We start from the raw sequence: 25,977 nt of genomic DNA, 5'->3' as shown, positions 1-25,977 counted from the left end.
CAATGGGGGAGGTTGTGTATGTTTGTAGGGGGATAGGATAATACGGGAGGCCTCTTTATATTCCACTTAGTTTCGCTGCAAAATTAGAAGTGTCCCCCAAAAAATCAAAGTTTACTAATTTAAGAACATTTGTTTAAAAATCATTTCAAAGGTTAAAAAAAAAAAGTACAAAATCTCTGTTTTTCGGAATCACATCTTTGAGACAGAGATCTTTCATGCAGGTCAATTTTATTTTTCTATGCTCTTCTGACTTGTTTTGCTTGTTTTTCAGGATCTCCTATTATCTGTACATTGGTTTTCCATTATCTTCAACATCTGCCATCTTTTCTTTCATTCTTTTTGGCTCTCACCAAAATTTCTAGAAGAAATTCTCAAATTTTTCTCTATGTCATTGGCTCACCTTTCTGCAGTGTCAATGCTGTTGTTTATTAAAATGGATTCCATACCTGCATTATTTTCCTACTTAAAAAACATTTCTTAATCGCATTCAGTTCCCTTTCCCCTTCACTTCACACTTTTATCTCACCTTTATTTATTGCTGCCTTAAATCCATATTCCCTTGATTTTCATTTTTTGAGACAGAGTCTCACTCTGTCCCGCTGGCTGGAGTGCAATGTTGCAATCTCAGCTCGCTGAAACCTCTGTCTCCCAGGTTCAAGTGATTCTCCTTCCCTGGTCTCTCAAGTAGCTGGGATTATAGGTGTGAGCCACCACACCCAGCTAATTTGTATTTTTAGTAGAGATGGGGTTTCACCATGTTGGCCAGGCTGGTCTCGAACTCCTGACCTCAAGTGATCCACCCACCTCAGCCTGCCAAAGTGCTAGGATTACAGGCATGAGCCACTGCACCCAGCCCATATGCCCTTTAATTGTATTTGAGGCACCAAGACATGCTGTCTGAAATTTACTGCTATCATAAGTAAATATTTTCTAAAAGTGTTCTATTTTTAAGTACTTTATTATTATCTTCTAACATAGAAAAACAATCTATTCAGGGTTATTTTTTGACCTTAAAATGGTAAGCATCCCTCTCCTGCCCCTCCTGCCCACTCTGATAGAATCTTCTCAGAACCTAAATTCTGTCTGATATAAACTTAGTGACTCAGAACCTGTGGGGCTGCTGCCATAGAGGATGCCTGAAGTCAACTTTAAAAATCATAATATATTTTGTTCTGCCAGCCAAGGTTGACTTAAAAAAGTAATAAAAATCATTTGAATTTGTTGAAGCTAACAGACCAGGGAACATCTTTGTATATGATGTCTTCTGTCCTCCATGTTAGGCAAATGATCTGGCTGTGACCAGACTCCTCGTGGTACAACTGCCTGACATGCCAAGGAAGGTCCCAGCCATGTTTCAGAAAAATCCACACCAGTGGAAGCTCTGCCACCAGCTGGCTTCCCACTGATTGTGGCCACGCTTGCTCGTGGCTCTGCTGGGCTGGATGTTTTTGGCAGAAGGGATTCCAAGTAACGTAAATGCTTCTCAACAATTCCACAGCCTTCCAAGTTAGAGAATAGTCATGGGTTCTTCCAGGATCTAATTTACTTCCCATGACATGGCACTAATTTTGTAATAAGGAGCTGTAGATTCAGGTCAATGTTGTCTTTTAGTCTAACAATATTATGTGCTCTTCAGATTACGAAGGGGACAAAATGAGCCAGACATTTGTCTTGCTGTTGTTGTCTTTCCCAGATTCAAGTATGATTTTCAAAAAGCAAAGATTATACATTGAAAAAGAATAAAATGGAAAGGAAGAGAGACAAGTTAAAAGAGAGAGCGGACAAGGCTAAATGAGAAAAAACAGAGACGTGGGTGAAGCAAGGATAAGAATTTATGTGATGAGATATGGGGAGATAAAAGCAGGAAAAATGATGATGGAAAGTGTCACCTTACAGTGAAAATCCTAAGACTGCGGCCAGTCTCCCGTATAAAGCAAAACAAAGCTGATACTGCTGTCACCAAGTGCATTAGGTTTCTAGTCACTGTCTTCTCTACTGTTACATCGTTGCTCACAGGTCCTTCTTCACTTTCTCTCCTCTTAATGAAAAAGTACCAACTACCTACACTTCCTTGGATGTACTGATTCCAGGGTCTTTTATAGAGAGTCTTGGAAAGAAAAGAGAAAGAAGGTACCCCTTGTGAAGAGTTGGGCTTGTCTCATCTTGAAATAGGGAGGCAAGGCAGGGGTTGGATGGGCTCCTGAAAGAACACAGGCAGGCAGTGCTGCACCTGCAAGCTTGTCTGAGGTCTCAGTGGGTTTTGTCTTATGGAACCCACCTTGACTTGGTTTTCCTGGTAGGCTAAATCTCTCTGGGTCCCAAGGATCTGTGGAGCTCTGCTTGGTCCTCAGGAAAGAGGAATCAGATCGCTACTTCATCAACTTTCAGCCTACGAACTTGCACTTGGCTGGTTTGCCACAACATAGGAGATCCTAAACACTTGCCTGCTGAAGAAATACAAAACCATGAAGAGATCAGGGGAAATAACCCATTCAAGGAAACCCAGCAAGGGGAGGAAGACCAAGGCAGATGTTTAAAACAGTTGGCAACCAACAAAGTAAACATAAAGGAATAATCAGAAGAGAACTTTAACAAAATCAGCACTGAAGACTCTAAGGAAGATCAGCTGAGCACACAAATGAGACTCCCTAGAGCACAATGTAGGTTTCGGGAACTGGATGTGATCATTTCAAAGTTCATATAATAAAACAGATGTAAAAGACTAGCCAAGATAACTATAAAAACAGAGTGAGGGTTACCTTACCAAAGAATATATTTGATATGAAATTATTAGAATAAAAATTGTATACTACTGTCTCAGGAATAGGCAAACACTAACGGAACACAGAATCCAGAAACAAATTTGAGTAATTAGACAGTGAAATTTCACTTTGGGGGAGGTGGCTTATTTAACAAATGGTGCTGGCATAACTGACTATGCATCTAAAAAAAAAAAAAAAAACGAAACCCCTACCTCACATCATAGACAAAAAATAAATTTCAGATGTATTAAAGTATATGAAATACATGTATAAAATGAATTTAAAACATAAACATAAAATTAAAGATGAAAAATCATTTAACTTTTGCATAGAAGATGGCCAAAGGGCTACACAGGATCTTTTCCTATGCAAAGGAAATATATGATTAAATTTTTAATGCAGATGTCAACAAAAAGTCAAAAGACAAACGGCAGACTGGAAAAGCTATCTGCAGCACGGCAGGGAGAAAAAAAATTTTAAAGTGCTGCTATATAGAAACTTTTTATAAATTGATATTTTAGAAAAACCAGAAATACTGGTCCAGTTGCCAATGCAAATAGGCAATTCACTAAACTATGAATGGGTGAATTGTATAAATACATGAAGAATGTACATTAAATACATGACAATATACTCATCACCAGTTATATTCAGGTAAATTAATATTATAATAGTGGGGAGGTAGTTTTTCTTCCCTCACCAGATTGGCAAAAAACTGAAAATAGGAGAAACATATATTACAAGATGTAGAAAAATGTGCAATTTTACATGTTGCTGGTGGAAATGTAAAATGCAATTTCCTTTCAGAGAAGTAAACTGTCAATAGCTATGAAAATTTAAAAAAATGTATGCACAGACTCTGACCTAAAAATGTCACTTCTTGGAATCTATCCCATAGAAAAAAAATTACGAGGGCATAAGGATATACATTTAAGTATATATTTATTGTATCATTTTTGGGAAGGCCAAAAAAATAAAACAAACACACCAGTTTGAACAACCATCAATAAGAAGATGGCTATATAAATCATGATATGTGTGTGTATGTGTATATATGTAACCCTACTAAGGAATATTATGTAATTTATAAAAAAGACTTAAGTTAGAACTATAGCTACTAACCTAGAGAGATGTTCAGGATGTGGTGTTAACTAAGAAAAGTAAATGGTAGATTGATATAAACAATATGACTTTTTTATTAAAAATAAACATACAAGGCCAGGCGCGGTGGCTCAAGCCTGTAATCCCAGCACTTTGGGAGGCTGAGGCGGGTAGATCTCGAGGTCAAGAGATCAAGACCATCCTGGTCAACATGGTGAAACCCTGTCTCTACTAAAAATACAAAAAATTAGCTGGGCATGGTGGCGCGTGCCTATAATCCCAGCTACTCAGGAGGTTGAGGCAGGAGAATTGCCTGAACCCAGGAGGCGGAGGTTGCAGTGAGCCAAGATCGCGCCATTGCACTCCAGCCTGGGTGACAAGAGCGAAACTCCATCTCAAACAATAATAATAATAATAATAATAAATAAACATACAGGCTGGGCACGGTAGCTCACACTTGTAATCCCAGCACTTTGGGAGGCTGAGGCAGGCACCATCACCTGAGGTCAGGAGTTTGTGACCAGCCTGGCCAACAGGGCGAAACCCTGTCTCTACTAAAAATACAAAAATTAGACAGGAGTGGTGGCATGCACCTGTAATCCCAGCTACTCAGGAGGCTAAGGTATGAGAATTGCTTGAACCCGGGAGGCAGAGGTGACACCACTGTACTCCAGCCAGGGTGACAGAATGAGACTCTGTCTCAAAACAAAACCAAACAAAACAAACAAAACAAACCAACAAACATATAAATAACTAGAAAAATGCTACATATGACTGTGGGTGATTATGAAGAAAAGTTTGGATTATGACATACCAGGTTCCATCTAGCACTGGCTTCCTTATTGTTATAACTGTTATGGGTGCTTGGCACCTAACAAACTGCATTGTCAAAACTAAGTCTTTTTTTTTTTTTTTAACAGCGTCTTGCTCTGTTGCCAAGACTGGAGTGCAGTGGCACAATCCCAGCTCACTGCAACCTCCATCTCCTGGGTTCAAGCAATTCTCCTGCCTCAGTCTCCCCGGAAGCTGGGATTACAGGTGTCTGTCACCACACCCAGCTAATTGTTTTTTTTTTTTTTTTTTTTTTTCTTGAGATGGAGTTTTGCTCTTGTTACCCAGGCTGGAGTGCAATGGCACGATCTCGGCTCACCGCAACCTCCGTCTCCTGGGTTCAGGCAATTCTCCTGCCTCAGCCTCCTGAGTAGCTGGGATTACAGGCACACGCCACCATGCCCAGCTAATTTTTTGTATTTTTAGTAGAGACGGGGTTTCACCATGTTGACCAGGATGGTCTCGATCTCTCGACCTCGTGATCCACCCGCCTCGGCCTCCCAAAGTGCTGGGATTACAGGCTTGAGCCACCGCGCCCGGCTGCTTTTGTATTTTGAGTAGAGGTGGAGTTTCACCATGTTGGGCGGGCTGGTCTCCTGACCTCAAGTGATCCACCCACCTCAGCCTCCCAAAGTGCTGGGATTACAGGCATTAGCCACTGCGCCTGGCCCTATAACTAAGTTTTAATAAATATTGGTGGAAAAATTTCCACCTTGATTTGGAAGCAGAAAGGTTGCTGAATGGGAATGGGGGGAATATTGGTATTTTTCTTTATATATTTTTCTATTTTTTAGCTGATTATACGGAACATGTACTACTAATCTTTGAAGAGAACATGAATCTATTGTTGGCATAATAGCAACTGTAAGAAGCTAGACAGGAATGGATAAAGCTGCTGAACTTTTATTCTGATCTATTTGAATATTCATATCCAGCATCCCTGCTTACCACCACCCTCTCTTGTCTACTGAAAAAGAAATTAAAAGAAAAAAGAATTCTTAAGTGAGGAATATAGAACCATGGTAGATAAAGAATACACAGTAGGTTGGGCATGGTGGCTCATGCCTATATTCCCAGCACTTTGGGAGGCTGAGTTGGGTAGATCACCTGAGGTCAGAAGTTTGGGACCAGCCTGGCCAATATGATAAAACCCTGTCTCTACTAAAAACACAAAATAATTAGCCGGGCATGGTGGTGCACACCTATAATCCCAGCTCCTTGGGAGGCTGAGGCAGGAAAATTGTTTGAACCTGGGAGGTGAAAGTTGCAGTGAGCTGAGACTGTGCTATTGCACTCCAGCCTGGGCAACAAGAACAAAACTCTGCCTTAAAAAAAAAAAAAGAAAGAAAGAAAGAAAGAAAAGAATAAAAAAGATACACAGTAAAAATGAGATTGGAAGGAGAGAAGAATTATACTTCAGGAATACCACACACGCCAGATATTTGCCATTTATGCAGGAGTTCAAATGACAAATAAGCTGTACTCACAAAAACTCTTGCATGTGAGGTATTGGTCTCGCTTTGCTTGGTTCCATAGTACGGTAGGCTGGGAGATAATGCATTCTTTAAAAATCTTTCAATGTTTCTAATTCCAGAGAGAAATTCTACCTGATTCTGAACGTCACCTGAATGCAAGGTCAACAAAGCCACTTCCACAGGGTGGCTGTGGGAGAAAAAGCCAATGGACAAGCTAAGACTAGACAAAGCCATGGAGAACAGAGATGTCCACATGCAAACTGGTTATTCTCCTTAAAAACTGGATGTGATTAAGGCAGGTTCCCAGAATACTTACAGAAGTGTGATATTTTGGTTCCTAGGATCTAAATAGAGTTTTGGTTGCCTTAGAAACCCAAGCCGACACATATGCAGGTAAAGAAGTGTACGTATACACAGAGCATCACCAATGGTCTATAAAATGCCAACTAAGTCTCATAAAATGTTTGTAAGCAAAGGAGATGGGAAACATTTGAATGAGTATAGCAGAGGACATCGTTACATGAGTATAGTCACAGGTTTTAGAATGACGTCCTTTCTCTTAACAAGCGGGAAGTTTTCTTTTCTGTAACTATCTTCATGGCTGGTATTTCAACTTTATAGATAAGTGTCTTCCAGAAGGCATAGGATGAATAAAGTGACTCAGGAAATACCAAAAGGAAACCAAGAATGGAAATAATGAAGTATCAACAGTGAGTCAAGGCTCGTCTATGGTCAAATTCTCAAGTGTCCTGTGTCACCTAGAATTTATACTTTGGGACTCAGATGATGTACAAAAGCTTCACACGGAAATAAAGGTCATTTCTCTTTGCCTTACATGCAAGACCGCCAATGATAATTCAATAATAATTGAATTATTATTAAAAGCTACTCAAGAGGATCTCAGAAATCATCACTAAAAGACTTATTCATGTAACCAAACACCACCTGTTCCCCCAAAACCTATTCAGTAAGAATTGAATGCTGCCTTCCTGTCTAGGTCACCATCAAAGCCCCAACTCCTCGGGCTCATCCTGGCCTCCTTGGAGTCGCTAGCTGGCGGGTTTGGGGACATTCAGTTCAACTAGAGGCTCACTGACAGAGTGTTAAGAGAACTCCAGTGAACAAAAAGGAAATCCCTGAGGGCTCCCCAGCCTGTCCCAGTAGAGAGGAGCAAAGAGGGCAGGTACCCTGCAAATCTCCACTCTGTTGGCAGCCTCTTCCATTTCTTCCCTGAGGGCATCAGCCTTGGCACCCGCAGGCTGTAAGCTGCTGGACAAACCTGAAGACTTGGAAGTCTGCTGCCACCTGATGGAAAACAGGAGAAAAAGAGATGTGAGACAGGTAGAGCCCTGGGGATCCCATGGGAACCCTGAGAAAACACCTGGTTACAAACATTACCCAGGAGCTACATACCCTCACCTGAAAACAGAGGTCATGAAAAGGTACCAGGTACTAGGCAAGGAGACAGAGGGCCCACATTTCCATGCATCAACTGCTGACTGAAGCTGAAAATCAGCCGCCCCTTCAGATAGGACAAGCATTCCCCAGTTTGTCACCATTTTCTCTATGCTCTTCCGAACGCCAAAGCCAAATGACAATCACTATTGCTGTCTTTTCAACAACATTAATTATTTTATTTTTTTTGAGATGGAGTCTCATTCTGTCAACCGCTGGAGTGCAGTGGCATGATCTTGACTCACTGCAACCTCTGCCTCCCGATTTCAAGCGATTCTGCTGCCTCAGCCTCCCGAGTAGCTGAGACTACAGGTGCACACCACCACGCCCGGCTAATTTTTGTATTTTTAGTACAAATGGGGTTTCACCATATTGGCCAGGCTGGTCTCAAACTCCTGATCTTGTGATCCACCCGCCTTGGCCTCCCAAAGTGCTGGGATTACAGGTGTGAGCCACTGTGCGCAGCCCATCAATGTTATTTTTTCCATGGATAAATCATAATTACATACATTTATGCGTGCAATGTGATGTTTTGAGAGATATGTGTGTGTCTATACACACACACATACAGTATGGAATCATTAAACCAAGCCAGTTAACATATCCATCACCTCACATACTCATGATTTTCTGTGGTGAGACATTTGAAGTTTAATCAGGGTGTTTATAGTAATATACTGCGTATTATATATTTCAAAATAACTATGACTGCCTTTTTAGCACAGTCTCTATCACTGGTTTCAGTTCCCTGCCTATTCTGTTGGAATTTCAGTTTGGAAATCTTCACCTTCTTGGCCAAAGCCAGTAATGCATGCTAAGTGAGCAGACATTTAAGATTAAAAAGATTAGATAAGATTAAAAAGAAATCTGGTAGCAAAAATCTCCACTGGTTAAGCCCAAAACCATTTTTATAGCAACATTTAGATTCCTCATGAGTGCTTTCTTAAAAATGCAGCCCTCTGAGGATGCCTCTCAGAAAACTTTAGCGGGAAGTACAAATACTTCTGGCTGCTGTGTTATCGTCAGGGAATTACCAAAAGTGGGACCTGAAAGACAGTTCCAATTATGCTAGATAGTAGTATCTGAATTAGGTCTCAGCAGTGGGTTCCTCTCCTGAGACATAAACTCAATGGGTATAGAGGCCAGCAAGTTAAAAAATCAATCAAGCAAATGGGCCAATATCTTACACACCAGTCCGCACGATCCTCTATTTCCTACTGGTAATAGAGACATGAGATATGAAACTATTTCTTAGCTCTAAGAAAAACAATCCTGTAATCAGCAGGACAAACAGCAGCCAAGGCTGGCTTCAGTCTTGGGAAGTCAGGAGAGGCAGGGAGGAGCTGGGAACTTGGTAGGAGGGTGCTACCTAGTCTAAGAGAGGGTAGCTGTTCTTAAGCTCCAGCTGATGGGGCTGAGGTGCGCAGGAAGCTGGGCTGCCGGTTGCCAGATGTTTCAACTGACTAGAGAAGATGGAAATTATCATGTGAACTCTCCCAATGAAATGTGGCAACAAATAACTTCTTTTAAAAACCATGCAGGCCAATCGCGTACAGACTAAACAAGACAGCTCTGAGGGCTGTATCTGGATCTGAGACCATCGGTCCGAAGCCTCTGATGCAAGGGAAGAAAGTGGAACGTCATTCTCATGTCAAGAGTTGAGAATCTAATCATTTAATATTTTACCTACTCCACTATTCTTTCCTCTTTTGCAATCTGCAGGAAAAACCAAAGAATGCAAGGCTCTATAATATAAGAAAGAGAAACTCAAAGTCTCTCTGCTGTTAGCAAAAAGAAATAAAAATATGGATTCTCTGGCACTTAAAGAATGCAATCACAGGAAAATGACTTTAAAAAGGTTTTGAGACATCAAGCTGAGTTGAAGCTCTAGAGATGAACACATATTCTCCAAAAGATTCTTGATTCCAAGATGAGAATTCAGGGCAAACTAGACAGGAAATATTCTACTGAAAGATGATTCAAAATCTAAGTTGAAAAAAATTAACAGATCAAGATTAGTAAGAATCCCTGGGTAATTTTTTCTTATAAAGGTTTACCCTATATGTGATATATTTGATTAATACTCTCCAGTTGAATCATTTCAAATAAAGTATTAAAGTGTTGTGGAGATTTGGAAAACAAAATATGAGATGCTGTGGCTATAATTTATATCTTAGACAATGACTATAATACAATAGCAGATTATGGAATTAAGTTATAACCACCATCTGACTCATGCTACCTAAAGAAAAAATAACTAACCAATATATAAGTGTTAAAAATATATATAAAGTGACTACAAACACTAAGTAGATTTTAATGGCTTTGTAAATCAGGATTAAACTTTTTAAAAATATAATTATACTAAATATACGTATATTAAAATGGAGACATTTTCCCAAGTTCGTTCTTTTCTTTTAATCCCATCAATTTTTTCTCCAAATTTTATCCTGTAGTCAATATCCTGATACCTTAAAAACATACACCTTTTCCCTCTTTGTAAGAAATTTTATTTACAATATGTTAGTAATCAATTTATATATATATATATATATATATATATATTTTTTTTTTTTTTTTTTTCCCAGAAAGAGTCTAGCTTTGTCACTCAGGCTAGAGTGCAGTGGTATGGTCTCGGCTCACCGCAACCTCTGCCTCCAGGGTTCAAGCAATTCTCCTGCCTCAGCCTCCCAAGTAGCTGGGATTACAGGCACACACTACCATGCCCAGCTAATTTTTGCATTTTGAGTAGAGATGGGGTTTCACCTTGTTGGCCAGGCTGGTCTTGAACTCCTGACCTTAGGTGATCCATCCTCCTCGGCCTCCCAAAGTTCAGGGATTACAGGTGTGAGCCACCATGCCTGGTCTATTTGGAAATTTTCAAACAGTGACAAGATGTCCAAATGTTCTCTCTGTAGAACACAGGTAGCAAAATATCAAGGTAAACTCTTGTCATGTGAACACACAAGTTTGCACTGATACTCATGTTGGGAAAGGTGAGATGAATTTTGTACAGATAGTCATGTTGGGAAAATTTTGTACAGATAGTCATGTTGGGAAAAGTTACATGAATTGTGAATTTCAAGTTATGGTAGTCTTTCCAGATATCTGTTGTACACATAAACTCAAGAGGTGGACTGCTCTGTCAGGGAAGAAACAGGGACACTAGCCCAAGGAAACTTTGAGCTCTGAAAGTGGAAGAGCAGAAGGCACATTTCTTCCCACTAAAGTAGCTGATGTTCCACCACCCTTCTCTGGGGAGAGAGGGCTGTGACTACATGATCTGGGGGAGATGAAGGCGGGACGCAGCTTTAATGAAGGCTTGAGAGAGATAAGAGAGAAGGGTGAGGACTAAGGATTTAAATTTCAGGTATCAGGACTGGGTAAAGAAGGCAAATGCAAGGTCAGTTCAGGACAACAGAATGTCCAGAAGAAGAATTTTAAAAGGCAAACATTGCTGGGCACAGTGGCTCATGCCTGTAATCCCAGCAACTTTGGGAAGCTGAGGTAGGCAGATCACCTGAGATTGGGAGTTCGAGATCAGCCTGACCAACATGGAGAAACCCTGTCTCTACTAAAAATACAAAATTAGTTGGGCATGGTGGTGGGTGCCTGTAATCCCAGCTACTCAGGAGGCTGGGGCAGGAGAATTGCTTGAACCCAGGAGATGGAGGTTGTGGTGAGGTGAGATCACACCACTGCACTCCAGCCTGGGCAAGAAGAGTGAAACTCCATCTCAGAGAAAGAAAGAAAAAAAAAAAAGCAAACAGGAGAGTATATTCAGTGGGGCACTCACTGTTCCATCTATCTAGTCTTGCCGTTTCCTCTGTCACCAGCATCCCTTACTTTTTGAGTTCTGGCTTCCACTCCTGCACTAATGTATGGTCCAAAAAGGGACTGCCAGGTTCTGCATGACCCAGGCAGTGAATGGCCCAGGGCAGGGCCTCTGATCCAAGTCAAGCCTATACCATCCTTCCTCACTTTGACCCAACCGATGGGTCATGGGAGCAGGTATATGAGCAAAGTCCAGACAAATGACTGGACTTTTGCCGAAATGACAAATTTCGGCACTTTCAAAATTGGGCAAAAGGAAGAGGGCTTAAAATGGGGACACAAGAGTCCACTGGACATCCAGTGACCCTGAAGAAATTGGATCTGAGAAAAAGACACCTGTATGAGGAGAGGTGAAAGATGAGGAATGAGTTTTAAGGGTATCAAGAGTCCTCTGCCAGTTTCAAGGAGACTTCACACTGCCCGGCCTCCCGAATTCCACTTCTTAATTCAACAGGCTGTGCAGTTTCCACTCCAAAATCCTCCTGTCTTACATTAGTTCACTCACTTCCAAAGATGACAGTGTTTCCATAGCAAAGTTCCACAGACTGGGTAGCTTAAACAACAGAGGCTTATTTTCTCACTACTCTAGAGGCTGGAGACCTCTATCTCTAACTTGCAGGTGGCTGCTGTCTCTACCCTCAACAGGTTTCCTCCGAGAGTGCATAGAGAGAGATGGTTCTTTCTTCCTATAAGGCCACCAATCCTACTGAAACAGGGACCCATTCTTATGACCTGATTTAACCTTAAAAAGGTTCTCCTAAAGAACTTCTCTCCAGATACAGTCACATTGGGGGTTAGGGCTTCAACATACAAATTTTGGGGAGATACAATTCAGTCCATAGGACCCAGAGGCAGCTGGTTCAGCAGAAATGGAATGTGTATGTGCCCAGGACTCAAGAGGGTTAACCTTGAGATACATGATCAGAAAAAAGTCAGGCTGACTTTGAAGAAAAATGAGACTCCTTCTTTAAGCACTGCTAAACCAAACCTTTCACAAAAAAAGAAATTTGTGTATCATTCAATTCAATTCACAACCTTTAATTCAGCATAAAGCTTCCTAAAAGCATCAGTTTCTCTGAGAATACTGAGGTCTCTATCATTGGCTTTTCAGGCAGACAAGCCAGATTTACTTCGATAGTGACGAATACACACATCTTATTGGGCTTTAATTAAACAATGGATAAATTAGTTGGATTTGGTACATGCACCAGAATTGCGGGGGAAATTAAAGATCCAGTCATGGAACTACTGTTCAAGATGTGCTGATAATATACAAAAAGCGACTTCCTGTCTTGAAAGGCAGAGCGTCTCCATGTGGAATTCACTGTTGTAGTTCTGCAGAGTGTATTTCATGAAGGACAGAACAATATGAAAGAAATCTCTGGTAATCAGAAGTAGGATGCTGCAAGGAAGAGAAGCTAACCTCTGCCATTGGTTTTATGGAGAAATATGAGGAATGGGAGGGTATTAAGAACCCAGCTGTTCCAGAAGAGGAGCTGGTGATCCCTGCTGTTCAATAGCACAGCATTTGCTCTTGCTCTCACTGCTTCATCTTGGGATGCAGTCATCCTGCTGGCTAAGCGTGAGGAGTTAGGAAAAATGGCAGAAGTTGTGTCTGACGGCTTTCGGCAAGGTCCTTCAAGACAGATAGACTCAGGCTACAAACGGCCAGCATGAGAGTAAAGTGGAAACAAAGAATACACCTTTGCTAAAAATTCCCTTTTCATCCTGTAGCCTGTAACTCATACTGATGGAGAATCTATAACTTGAGGCCTTGGGAAATCAACTGAGTTTTTAAGGGGACTGTATTGTCAACAATCCCCCACAGCAATTCCCTACCCCTAAAGTCACAACTACACAAAGTGGGCTATGAAAAATCACTGATGTGATAAAGGAGAAGGATCAAGTTTATATGAACACAATGCAAAAATACTTTTTTAGTCTAAAACAACAAAGGTTGTAAAGGGTACAAGTTGAAGTTTATGAGAACAGAAATTTGCATAGGGGAGGCAGAATTTTCTTACAGATTTTAGTATACAGGAGATAATAAGCTGAAGATATAAAAATATTTGTTAAATCACAGGTGAGAGGTCCCTAATGACACCAAGTGGCGTGTGTTTGCAGAACCTAAACACTACTTGGTATCACCATTGAAAGCATAACACTAGACAAAACGGACCATCAGTGTGACTAGGAGTAACTCTCCTTCTCATAAGAAGACAAAAACAAAAATAAGTATGGTAATGGCATGCTTTGATACTAGCATTCAGCCCTTTAACAAGAGGCCCTCGTGGTGGAAATGTGGGTTTTCTCTATAGAAGCAAAGAAAAGACTGCAGAGCTAAGCCCCAGGTTTCAGAGAAGGAAGTCACTCCGCCCAGGAGCATGGTGTCCACGTCCTGAAAACAATGGGGCAATCTACATTTTCCCAATCATCTTACATGACTCCCAAAATAGAGGACTTGAACGCTCATATTATGGGATATCATTTTATGTGGCACAAGGTCATACAAGTAATAGCAAATCAATACTTCTTACGAATTCTGCTCTATTCCTCCAAGCACACTCAAGAGATAGCCTCAGATTTGCATCGGAATAATTTTAAAACCACCCAACGGCCCCTCTCTCTGCTTTTCTAACAAAGGGAGATGAGCTTCAGGATGACATTCTTCCATAGTCGGCAGGCTCTAAAATTTACTAACATTGGCTTTGCTTTCATCTGTTCACTTTTACACTTACCTGATATTTGTAGCCAAGGATACTGCTTTCCAATTTATGGTAGCCCTAAAGGATTTCTTTTTTAAACAGATTTATTTTGCAAAAGTAATCAGCTCTTTTAAAAGATGTATCCACACAGATGGTAAAAATCATTCAGGTGGACTGGGGTTTAAGGAACTCTAAGTTAACCAAAGAAACCCTTGTTTCTTCGTTGATTTAACTGGTTTTATGTCAGGTCTTGGGAGACTTCTCTGTACTTTTTATTCTTCCTGATACAGAATTCCAGTGCACCAATTATTTACGGTATCAGCTTCTTTTTACAAAACACTTAGGAAGTGATATCAATTCTCAAAACAGCCACTCACGCTACTCCCTGTGTCCAGGTGAAGAAACGGATATTCTGGGAGATTAAGTGACCTGACCATGGTCACATATCTAGAAAATAGTTGGTCTGAGCCTTGAAATCTGACTTTCTGACTCCTGTTCCAGGACTCTGTATCCTACCTCTCTCTGCCCAAATATATTCTATTTTTGTTTCTTTATTTCAAGAAAATGAAAACAAGATGTGAGAATGATGAAAACTGTCCTACCTTGGCGTTTGAAACTAGCCTGGGCAACACATTGAGACCCTCTCTCTACAAACAATAAAAGAATTAGCCAGGTATAGTGGTACATGCCTGTAGTCTCAGCTACTAGGGAAACTGAGGCCAAAGAATTGCTTGAGCCCATGAGTTCAAGATTGCAGTGAGCTATGATCACGTCCCTGCACTCTCGCCTGAGTAACAGAGTGAGACCTTGTCTCAAAATTTTTTTTAATAATAAAAAATTAAATAAAAACTTAAGTTAGCCTATGAAAACCCTAAGGTAGAACCAAAGAGCTCTTTCCATATTAATATTCATGCACCTGCATTTTTCAACTTATATACACATACTCCACTGTAAAAAATAAAAAAACTGATGAGCACAATTCCTGATCTGATGGCCACAGGCAATGCCATCTCAGGGCTTCTGGTGCCCAACTGCTACTACAGGAATTTTTGGTGGATTCTGGAAGACGGGTGTGGAAGGACAGCACTATAGGAACTTTACTGCTCTCTCAAAGGACTTAAGAGAAAGGCAAGAGAAAGGGGATACCTACACCATTAGCTTCAGGAAAAGGCGAATGAGTTCCCAGAACGCAAAATCTCCTGTTACAGACAGGACATAGCATCCCTCCTCTCTCCTGGTTCTCATATCTCCCACTTCTCCCCCCTTTGCTCCTTCCACCCCAACCATCCCGACCTTCCTTTTGTACCCTGAACAGCCCTTTGCATTTGCTATGCCCTCTGCCATAGATGGTTTGCCCCAGATATCCATATGGTTGCCACCTTCTCATTATCTAAGTCTAAGACCAAAGTGACACCACCTCAAAAAAGCTTTTTCTCTTTTCCCTTACTGCTGTTGCTCCCTTTCTCCATCATCCCCTACCAAAGCTACCGTGTGTTACATTTGTTATATGACTTATAGCTTTCTGAGACTGTCTTGTTTCTTCACATGCCCAGTGTCTCCAAAACTCAACTGCAGCCTTCATGAGAGCAGGGACCCAGTGTCTTGAATTTGCCATGATCACCTCCAGTGCCTGGCACACAGTAGGTATCAAGAAAAACTTGATGAATGACAACACACTCACCTACTTGAAAACCACCCTCCCTGAATATGATCACTTTTCCTTCGAAGAAGCAAAAAAGAAAGTAAAGAGAGTCTACCTGGTTCGTGAGGAATCCATGTCCAGCACCAACTTGGCTAAGTGTTTCCTCTGCTTTTGGATATTTGGGATTTCCACCTGTGGTTACAGGACACAAAGGATACAATCAAACTGAAGGTCTAGATAAATTCTTTAAGAACTATTCCTGGCCAGGCATGGTAGCTCATGCCTGTAATCCCAACACTTTAGGAGACCGAAGCAGGTGGATCTCCTGAGGTCAGGTGTTCGAGACCAACCTAGCCAAGATGGTGAAACCCCATCTCTACTAAAAATACAAAAATTAGACAGGTGTAGTAGCCTATATCTGGAGTCCCAGCTACTCGGGAGGCCGAGGCAGGAGAACCACTTGAATCAGCGGGCAGAGGTTGCAGTAAGCCAAGATCGCACCATTGCACTCCAGCCTGGGTGACAGAGTGAGACTCCATTTCAAAAAAAAAAAAAAATTCCTTAGAACAATTCTTAAAGAACTATTGGCAATCACCTAACAAGTTTACTAGTGGTCTCCCAATCCTTATTTTCAGATGAAATCCTTTTTCCCCCTTTCACTTTACTGAGGTCTAACAGGAACTATATATATTTTTAGGGGTATTGTTTAGTATTTTCATATGTACACATTGTAAAATGGTTACCACACTCAGGCTAATTAATATGTCCATCACATCCCCTAGTTTCTATTTTCTTTTTTTGATGGTGAGAACACCTAAGATCTATCCTCTTAGCAAATTTCAAGTCTACAACACGGTATCATTAACGATCGCCACACAGTGCTATACATCAGGTCTCCAGAATTTCCTCTCTTGCATAAGCGAGACTTTGGACCCTTTGACCAACATCAGATGAATTTACTGATGCCCTGTCCTGCACGCTAAACTCTGGTCCATCTTTGCTGGACGCCAGGCAGGCTCTCCATCAACCCAGCCCACCTCACAGGCCCCGTGCTTCTCCGCTCACGCAGGCCTGGCCACTTGCCTGCTTTCACCTTGGCCAAAAGCAACCAGGGCTCAACCACATCCATCTTTACTTCCACAAAGGCCAAAGATGGGGAGAAGTGAAGGGAGCCAGGCAGTCATGTCTGACACACAGACCTGAGGCAAAACGGACAGCTGAAGGAGGAAGAGCGCAGAAAGGCTAGGACTGCAACTAGGATACAGATTCTATATTTATAAAAATAAAGGAAGCAAATGTTTATATTTATAGAAATAAAGCAAGACTCTTCCAAAGTCAATAATGAATAAACATTGCCATCATGGCTTTTCTCGGCTACGAGTTCTTCCATTCTGGTTGCATGTGGATGCTCTTTTTATATTTTTCTTTCTAAAAATGGCTTCACTGAACACCCCAGTGCAGAATTTTGGTTCCGGGCCCAGCAAAAAAGTAGGGCAGGATGTGAGAATGCAAAATGAAAATTGGCCGAAAATTGAACTGAAATTATCTCGGGCTGCGGTTTTTACATAAGGAAAAAATTCGAGGAGAATCCAGTGTTCTCTGAAGTGCCTTCTATTCACTCTCCCAAGCAGGGATGAGTCATGCTCCGGGTGTAACAACTTCCAATAGGAAGGAGCAGTATAACCGTCCCTGGGCAACCCGAGTCACCAGTCAGCCCCGGAACGAAGCTGGAGGGCCGCTGGGTGTCTTGCATGAGCCACGTCAAGTGACTGTCAGCACCCACACTGGACTTGCTTCTTGGTTTGCTTCAGGCTTGGCCAGAGCCAGGACACCCCTTTTGAAGGCACAGAGGGGATCTCATGAATGCTCTAGGCAAGGAGATGACCTGAGAAGCCCAGAGCTGGCCGATGCAAAGTTACCTCATCCAGAGTTTTCTCCTTGAATACTTTTAGGTCCATACGTAATTATTTGCCCATAGCTCTGTCCCAGAAAGAGTGGTAGGGGATGTGGAGGTGGTGGATATTGTCCAGAGAGGAAGCCAGACAGGGTCTAGGGCAATGCAGTTTCATGCAGTAGCCTCTAGCCCCACATGGCTATGAAATAATATTAAATTTCATCAATAGGACACTCAAACTATTCTATTAAAGCAAACTTAATGTCTATGTGACAATTTTGCTAGCTTCAGTCAAGTGAAAGCTTCTCAAGGGAGATCTCAAATCCGAATATGTGAAATCCAAAATACTTTAATGAGCATTTCCTTTGAGTAGCATGTTGGTGCTTGAAAAGTTTGAGATTTTGGAGTGTTTCACATTGCAATCTATTACTGGATGACCAATTAGAAACAATTGAAAAGGATCCAGGGTTCAATGCTCCCCAGCCGTTTCCTATCTCCCTTGAGAAGCTTTCACTTCACCGAAGCTAGCAAAACTGGCATAGACATGAAGGTTGCTTTTTAATGAAACAGTTTAATTGAATGTCCTTTAAAGTCCAAAGAGAAGGAACCCATATAAACATAAACTGCGGCCGGGTGCAGTGGCTCACATCTATAATCCCAGAACTTTGTGAGGCTGAGGTGAGTGGATCACTTGAGGTCTGGAGTTTGAGATCAGCCTGGCCAACACAGTGAAACTGTGTCTCTACTAAAAATATAGTAATTAGCCGGGTGTGGTGGCATGCGCCTACAATCCCAGCTACTTGGGAGGCTTGCAACAGGAGAAACACCTGAACCTGGGAGGTGGAGGTTGCAGTGAGCCAAGATCATGCCACTGAACTCCAGCCTGGGGACAGTGCAAGACTCTGTCTCAGAAACAAAATAAAACAAAAACAAAAACAAGAACAAAAAACCATAAACTGCAGGAGGCCTTAGAGAGTCTCTTAGGCCTGGGCCCTCAGAATCCTGCTAAGGAGTGGCTACTGTTCACATCACTGAAGACTTTAGATGGGTGGAGGGCAGGGGTGAAGCAGTTGAGGCTGTGGGTAAGGAACAGGGCAAGCTGCCAGCTCTCCACTTACTTCTAGGAATGCCTGCAGGGAAGAGGATGGGCGGGAGATGGGGTAGCAAATGCTGAAAGGACGTATTTGCGAATCTTGACCATGTGGTTGGGTAAGAATCTCTGAAGAAAAACAGTGTCATAGCCGGGCGTCGTGGTTCATGCCTGTAATCCCAGCACTTTGGGAGGCCGAGGTGGGCAGATCACATGAGGTCCAGAGTTTGAGACCAGCCTGGCCAACATGGTGAAATCCCATCTCTACTAAAAATACAAAAATTAGCCAGGTGTGATAGTGGGCACCTCAAATCCCAGCTGCTCAGAAGGTCAAGACAGGAAAATCACTAGAATCTGGGAGGTTGCAGTGAGCCAAGATGGCACCATTGCACTCCAGCCTGGGAGACAGACCAAGACTCCATCTCAAAAAAAAAAAAAAAAAGAAAAAAGAAAAAGAAAAAGAAGAAGAAAAAATCAGGGAGAAGGTTAAACGATAGATACAACAGAAAGCTGGAAGGAGAATGACTGAGGGGTTCCTGCTTGGCATCTCGTTCCCCGCTCAGGCCTGGCCTCACTCCTGCTGCTTACCTCTGCCAGCAAAAACAGGGGCTCAATCACGTCTCTCTCTACTTGCAATTCAAAATGTATCAGCTCCTGAGCCAGCTTGTCCTCGGTCTCGCCACAGAGTTTCAGCATCTTCCTGTGATCCAAGGGGGAAACATATAGTGAATACTCTAGAGGACAACATTTCACTTGCATTACCCTCCCCTCACCCCTTGGCTCACTTGTCAACTTTCACAGTCAGTGTTAATAAGCTGGCTGATCTCCAGGGTGTCCCCTGGGCCAACCTGTTCCCGCTCTTTGCATTTCTGAAATAATCAGTTCTTCCAAAAGGTGCCATTTGCTGTGTGCCTGGGGCACAAGGGGACAGTGGAGAAAACAAGCAAACATGCTGAATTCACATGCCTAAAAACAGTCAGATGCTTCTCTCTCCGGGGGGAACCCCGCATAGCTAAAATCTGCCCCCTAACAAACCAGCATCTTTAAACACACGCAAAAACTCAACGTCAGCAGGTCCTGATAGAAAGAAAACCCTGACTCCTAAGCCATGAAAGCGTAATTAGTACAGGGATATATAGACAATTAACCAACGAAAAAAAATTCCAAAAGTTGATTAATAATGAGCAAATGACAGAAGACCTGAATAAGTGGAAAGTCATGCCATATTCCCACATGACAGAACATACTATTTCAAAGATGTTCATTTCTACCCAGATTGTATACAGGCCGTTCTCTCATTGTCTGGTACCCATGTTAACTGAAATTCAAGTAGAAAGTTTTTACAAACCATCGGGGGCAACATGGTGGAAACTCCATCTCTACTAAAAACACCAAACTTAGCCGGGCATGGTGGTGCATGCCTGTAGTCCCTGCTTCTCGGAAGGCTGAGGCACAAAGATCGCTTGTACTTGGGAGGCAGAGGCTGCAGTGAGCCTAGTAGCACCACTGCACTCCAGCCTGCGTGACAGAGCAAGACCCTGCCTCAAAAAAAAGAAAATTTTTTCGATTCAACAAAAGTACAAGCAGAGGTAACAGTTATTTTAAAATGAGGATATTCCTTTCCTGTTCATATTTTCACATTTTAACTCTACGTGTATGCGTTTCCATACAATATATAATACCACTGCTTTGCTTAGTTCAGTTTATGTGCATAGTTTTTACACTGAACATATCCTGATACTACTTGTTTTTTTTGTTTGTTGTGTTTTGTTTTTTTGAGACACACTTTCGATCTTGTTGCCCAGCCTGGAGTGCAGTGGCACAACCTCAGCTCACTGCAACCTCCACCTCCCAGGTTCAAGCTATTCTCCTGCCTCAGCCTCCCGAGTAGCTGGGATTACAGGAGGCCACCACCACACCTGGCTAATTTTTGTATTTTTAGTAGATGGGGTTTCGCCATGTTGGCTAGCCTGGTCTCGAACTCCTGACCTCAGGTGAGCCACCCACCTCAGCCTCCCAAAGTGCTGGGATTACAGGCATGAGCAAACCACACCCGGCCTGGCTGTTTTACCCTATCATTATATTTGGAGCTTATCCATGTTGGTACATGCAGAATTAGATCATTTTCCAATGGAGAATGCCATTGTATGAATATACTACCACTATGTTAAGGTGTCCCATAAACAAGCGTTTTTGGCTATTACATGCAGTGCTTCAGTAAACATGCTTATGTAGTCTCTTTTTGCATGTGTGAAAATTTCACTAGCACCAATGGGAGTTCCCATTGCTCTATGCCCTTGCCAACCCTTGGTTCTGGTAGGTGTCCTAATTTCTGCCAAGCTGGTGGATACAAATTATTATCTCATTCTAGTTTTAATTTACATGCCTTGACTACTAGTGAGACTGAATATCCCTCTCTCATGAAGTGTGTGTTCATATTCCTTGGCTATTTTTGTATTAGGATCTGTTTACTTCAATTTATTTGTAGGAATTTCATATATATAGGCGTGCAAATGCAGATTTTAATTCTTTTCCCTATCTGCTGCAAACATCAGTGTGTGCCTTTATCTTTGTATCTTTTTAATGCTGTCTTTCATATGATTTTTTGATACTTATTCCATATTTCTAACACTACTTAATTTTAAAAATTTAAATATTAATGATGTTAAAGAAAATGAGAATTTAGCGATGTTTCCATTTCCCCTCCCTCCCTTGATTTATATTGATAGATGCTTATTATTTAAATTACATGTTGACTCCATATTATTTGGAGTTAATCTGGGTAGTACACTATAATTATTGGTTTTCCATGCACATATCCCTATGAATATGCCACCATTATGTTAAGCTGTCCCATAAACAAGACGTTTTGGCTATTACATGCAGTGCTTCAGTAAATACGCTTTTGCAGTCTCTTTTTGCCTGTGTGAAAATTTCACTAGCACAAATGGGAGTTCCCATTGCTCTACGCCCTTGCCAACCCTTATTTGGAGTTGTTATTTGTTCTCCCTGGAGTTAATAATTGCCTTGTTTTGGCTTGCTTGTTTTCTGTGTACCCAATTGAATTCAAAATACTCTGCCACTTCCCTAATTTGTCTCTTAAGATAGTGAACCAAAATTTGCTTAACTTACTTAAAAAAAAAAAATTAAACCTCATCCTAAGCAGTGATAAACATCAAATTTAAGAGTTTTGTGTGCTAATTTTGTTTCTTCTGTTATATATGAAAATAAAAATATTACCAAAAAAATATCGAACCATATATCATGTAAATGAATTTCATCTTCTTGAACTAATCCCTCCTGGAGCTGGTCTCAGTGCTGACTGAGTATTCCTTTATCCCTAAGGCACAGCTGTCTTCCTGGATCTTCCTTCACCATTCCCTGGGATTCTCTCCCTCTGTCTTGTGTTGGACACTCTGTTATCTTAAGTCTACCTCTCTTTTTGATCACTCCCTCACTAAGGACACATCTTGCTGTCTTGCTTCAGCTTGCTGAGAAAGAATAGGTGGGAAGTCAATCTCTGAGGCCACTATGTCTCGGCATTCTCCTCTACCCTCTCATTAATTGAAACTTGGGCAGAATATTAAACTCCTATGCTGAGCGTGGTTTCCTTCAGAATTTTGAAGGCACTGCTTGATCATCTTCTATCTTCCATTGCTGCTTTTGCTCAGTCTGAAGCATTCACATTTCTGATCCTTCGTATCAGAAATGGGACATGTTTTCTCGCCAGGAGGTTGTAGAACCTTTTGTCACCAGTATACACAACGGTGAGCTCTGTGGTACAGGCTTAATTCCTCCCATTGTACTGGGAGCTCAATGAGCCTTTTCAGTGTAGAAACTCACGTCCTTAAGGTCTGGAAAATGCTGTTGGATTATTTATTATTATTTCTTCCTCTCCTTTTCTAAGAACTCCTGTTATGTGGGCATAAGACTTCCTAGATTCATCTTCTAATGTTACAAATTTTTCTACTGTCTATGCCTTTGTCTTCTTGTTTATCTAGATGATTGCTTCACATTTATCTTCCAAACATTCTACTGAGAATTTCATATCTGCTATCATATCTTTTCATTTCTGCAAGCTTCCTTTTGATCTCTGGCTGCTTCTTTCCCACAAATATTTTGTATTAACATCCTGTTTTTCATTTCATGGACATATTATCTTCCCTTACCACTTGAAAACAAAAGTGATTGTTTTCCTATAAATTTTTTCCTCCCCTCAACAACCTCTGCTTCTTCCAAGCTGCATTTTACCCACCTGACTGTTTTGGTCTCCAGATTTCAGGTTAGAGACTTTCCTCAGATGTCTGATGATCTTTGGTGCCTCTCTATGTTTAAAAGTGGAGATGAAAAAGCTCAGAGTATGTGAATCCTTGTGGAAAGATGTGGTTGGGTCACGTACTGAGGCACTGACTCTCTCCCCGCTCCGCCGCCAACATCCTCAGATCTTTAGGCTCTTCCTTTTGGACTGATCTGATTCCCCAGAGAAACCTCTTCTAATTTTCTGCTTAGAAAATAAAGGCCTGGGGGCTGCATGAGCCGAATAAGAGGGCTGAGTAATAGCATCCACATTCAGTACTCAAGCCTCTTTTTTACCAAATGGTACCCATGCACTCCACTGCACCTGCAGTCCCCCATTCTAGAGATGCTCTGTTCTATCCCCTCCAGAGAATTCCACTCAGCTGGGAGTGGGGGGATGACAGCCTCCTAGACATGTGGATGGGGCAGGGTTTAGTGATCCAAGTGGTAACTGAAAAGCTTTCAGCCACATTCATGACTTTAATCACCCACTCCACCCGCAAAGACCCACTATTCCAGAGATCCCTGGTGCCAGTTCTTGAGCACTGTAAGAATTACATGATGTGATTTACATGGGATCTTTGCATATCTACTTCTGGCTCAGGAATCAGCTTTCCGGGACTTGCCAAGTTAGTTCTCAGTCATTCATATGATTTGCAGCTCACAAAATTGTGTTGCTATTGTCTTTCTGTTTCTTCCTGCCATTGTGGGTTTATGTCTTTTAAGAAAAAAAAAATCTCCATATTGTAGTTTTAGTGGATTTTTGGAAGGAGACAAAATCAGATGCATGTTCAATCTGTCATCTTTACTTCCAACCTTGCTGTGTCACTACATTGTAGGCATGACTCGGAAATACCATACAGCATTTCACGTCTGTCCACCTGAAATTTTCTTTTCTTTTTTTGAGATGGAGTCTCGGTCTGTGTCCCAGGCTGGAGCGCAGTGATGCAATCTAGGCTCGCTGCAACCTCTGCCTCCTAAGTTCAAGTGATTATTCTGCCTCAGCCTCCCAAGTAGCTGGGATTACAGGCATGCCACCAGCCCCAGCTGTATTTTTAGTAGAGATGGGGCTTCACCATGTTGGCGAGGCTGGTCTCAAACTCCTAACCTCAAGTGACCCGCCCACTTTGGACTCCCAAAGTACTGGGATTACAGGTATGAGCCAATGTTTCCAGCCTGAAATTTTCTTTAAACCGCTGAGTTTATTCCATTGACATCTCTTATGATTGCAGAGATATATGCAAGAATTGCTACCACCCTCATTTTCTGTTTTCCATTTATTATGGTTTTTTCTTCTGCTTACTTTTTTCTCTTCTAGGCCCTTCCTTTATTTCTTTTATTTTCCTTTGCATCCTTTGTTAGTTTGAAAGTTATATATCCTATTTCTATTCTTTTTGTGGTTAGCCTTACTTTTCTAACACGCATATTTGACACTAATTTATTTTTATTTTTTGGACATTAAATTTAAATGTAATACCTTGATCCTCCTTTCAAACAATACAAGAGCTTAAAATACTGAATCTACCACCACAGAAACTTAAAGTCCTTCTCTTTTGTCTTGTCACTTCTCTAAAAAATATTACTATTTTTTTAAATGCTACATAAGCATGCCTATAATCCCAGCACTTTGGGAGGCCGAAGTGGGCAGATCACTTGAGGTCAGCAGTTCATGACCAGCCTGGCCAGCATGGTGAAACTCCATCTCTACCAAAAATATGAAAATCAGCTGGTATGGTGGTATGCACCTATAATCCCAGCTACTCGGGAGGTTGAGGCAGGAGAATCACTTGAACCCGGGAAGCGGAGGTTGCAGTGAGCCAAGATCATGCCACTGCACTCCAGCCTGGGCAACAGAACCAGACACTGTCTCAGAAAAAAAACAAAAACAAAAACAAAAAACAAAAAAACAAAAAAAAAAACTACATAAGCCAATGTTCTAACTATGCTTTGATTTACTCATCCCTGAGTTCTTCCATGAGTATGTACTACACATTTTAATAAAATGTATATGCATTTCTCTTGTTGATCCACCTTTTGTCAGTCTAATTTTCAGGGCCCAACCAAAGAACCTAAGATGGTTAGAGCGAAAAAAAATTTTTCCTCCCCTACAACATATTCTCCAATTTTTTTCCTACCTTGCTACTTGTACTTCTCATCCTTCTTCCGGATGTAATCTATTTCACGTAGCCTTAACTAGCCCTTTCAGTGAGAATATGCAGGTAGTATCATCCTCAAATCTTTGCCTGAAAATATCCTTACTCCCCTACTTTATCATACAGTCCTAGGTTTCTTATATTTTCACTCAATACTTGAACATAGTACTCCATTATCTGCTGGTGTTCATTGTGACTGATGAATAGTTTGCTATCAGTTTAATTGCTATTTTATAATAATTCTCTTTTTTCCCTCTGGTCAATTTTACGTTTTTCTATTTTCTGCTGATAATCTGTGGTCTTACTATATGTCCAGGGATGAATTTCTTCTTGTTGACCTCAATCAAAACATTTTGTGCTCCTTAAATCTAAAGACATGGTTTTCTTAAAATCTGGAAGAGAAAAATTCAACCACAAACTTCCCCTTCTCCCCATTTCTTCCTCAGGAATTCCAATTAGATGGAATGTTACACTTTTGCACTCTATCACCCACGTTTCTCAACTTAAGAATGCCACATCCTTATCTCTGCACTTCATCTCTTCGTTGAGTGGCTACACCCGTTTTCAAGTTCAGCAATTCTTTGTGTATAATCTTCAGTTTCTTTCTAATAAAGATCATTAAAAATTATTAGCACAATTTCTGAAAGTTCTCTGGTTTTTCTGCAATCTTGCCTATTCTTTTTTAATAGTGTTTAATTCTCTTGTCAAGGATTCTTTTTTTTATTTTAAAATTTCCATT

The 25,977-nt window shown here is 41.3% G+C and overlaps 1 protein-coding gene across 6 annotated transcripts in view; it reads right to left on the bottom strand.

Moving 5' to 3' along the window:
* ARHGAP44 (Rho GTPase activating protein 44) overlaps positions 1-25,977 on the bottom strand; it is a 203,691-nt gene that overhangs the window by 56,897 nt on the left and 120,817 nt on the right. For 5 of the 6 annotated variants that reach the window (XM_010339869.3, XM_003929255.4, XM_010339870.2 and 2 more), the window contains exons 5-7: positions 19,378-19,489; positions 15,921-15,997; positions 7,357-7,474 (exon numbers count right to left, since the gene is read on the bottom strand). In XM_010339869.3, the coding sequence (XP_010338171.1) occupies positions 7,357-7,474; positions 15,921-15,997; positions 19,378-19,489 (307 nt within the window). The remainder of the gene's footprint in view (positions 1-7,356; positions 7,475-15,920; positions 15,998-19,377; positions 19,490-25,977) is intronic. The other variant, XM_039475737.1, reaches the window with a different exon arrangement.

The sequence above is a fragment of the Saimiri boliviensis genome, chromosome 17 (assembly GCF_048565385.1).
Source record: "Saimiri boliviensis isolate mSaiBol1 chromosome 17, mSaiBol1.pri, whole genome shotgun sequence".
NCBI classification, from domain to species: Eukaryota; Metazoa; Chordata; class Mammalia; order Primates; family Cebidae; genus Saimiri; species Saimiri boliviensis.
Note: the sequence above shows the minus strand (reverse complement) of the source record. Positions and strands in the feature narration are given on the sequence as shown.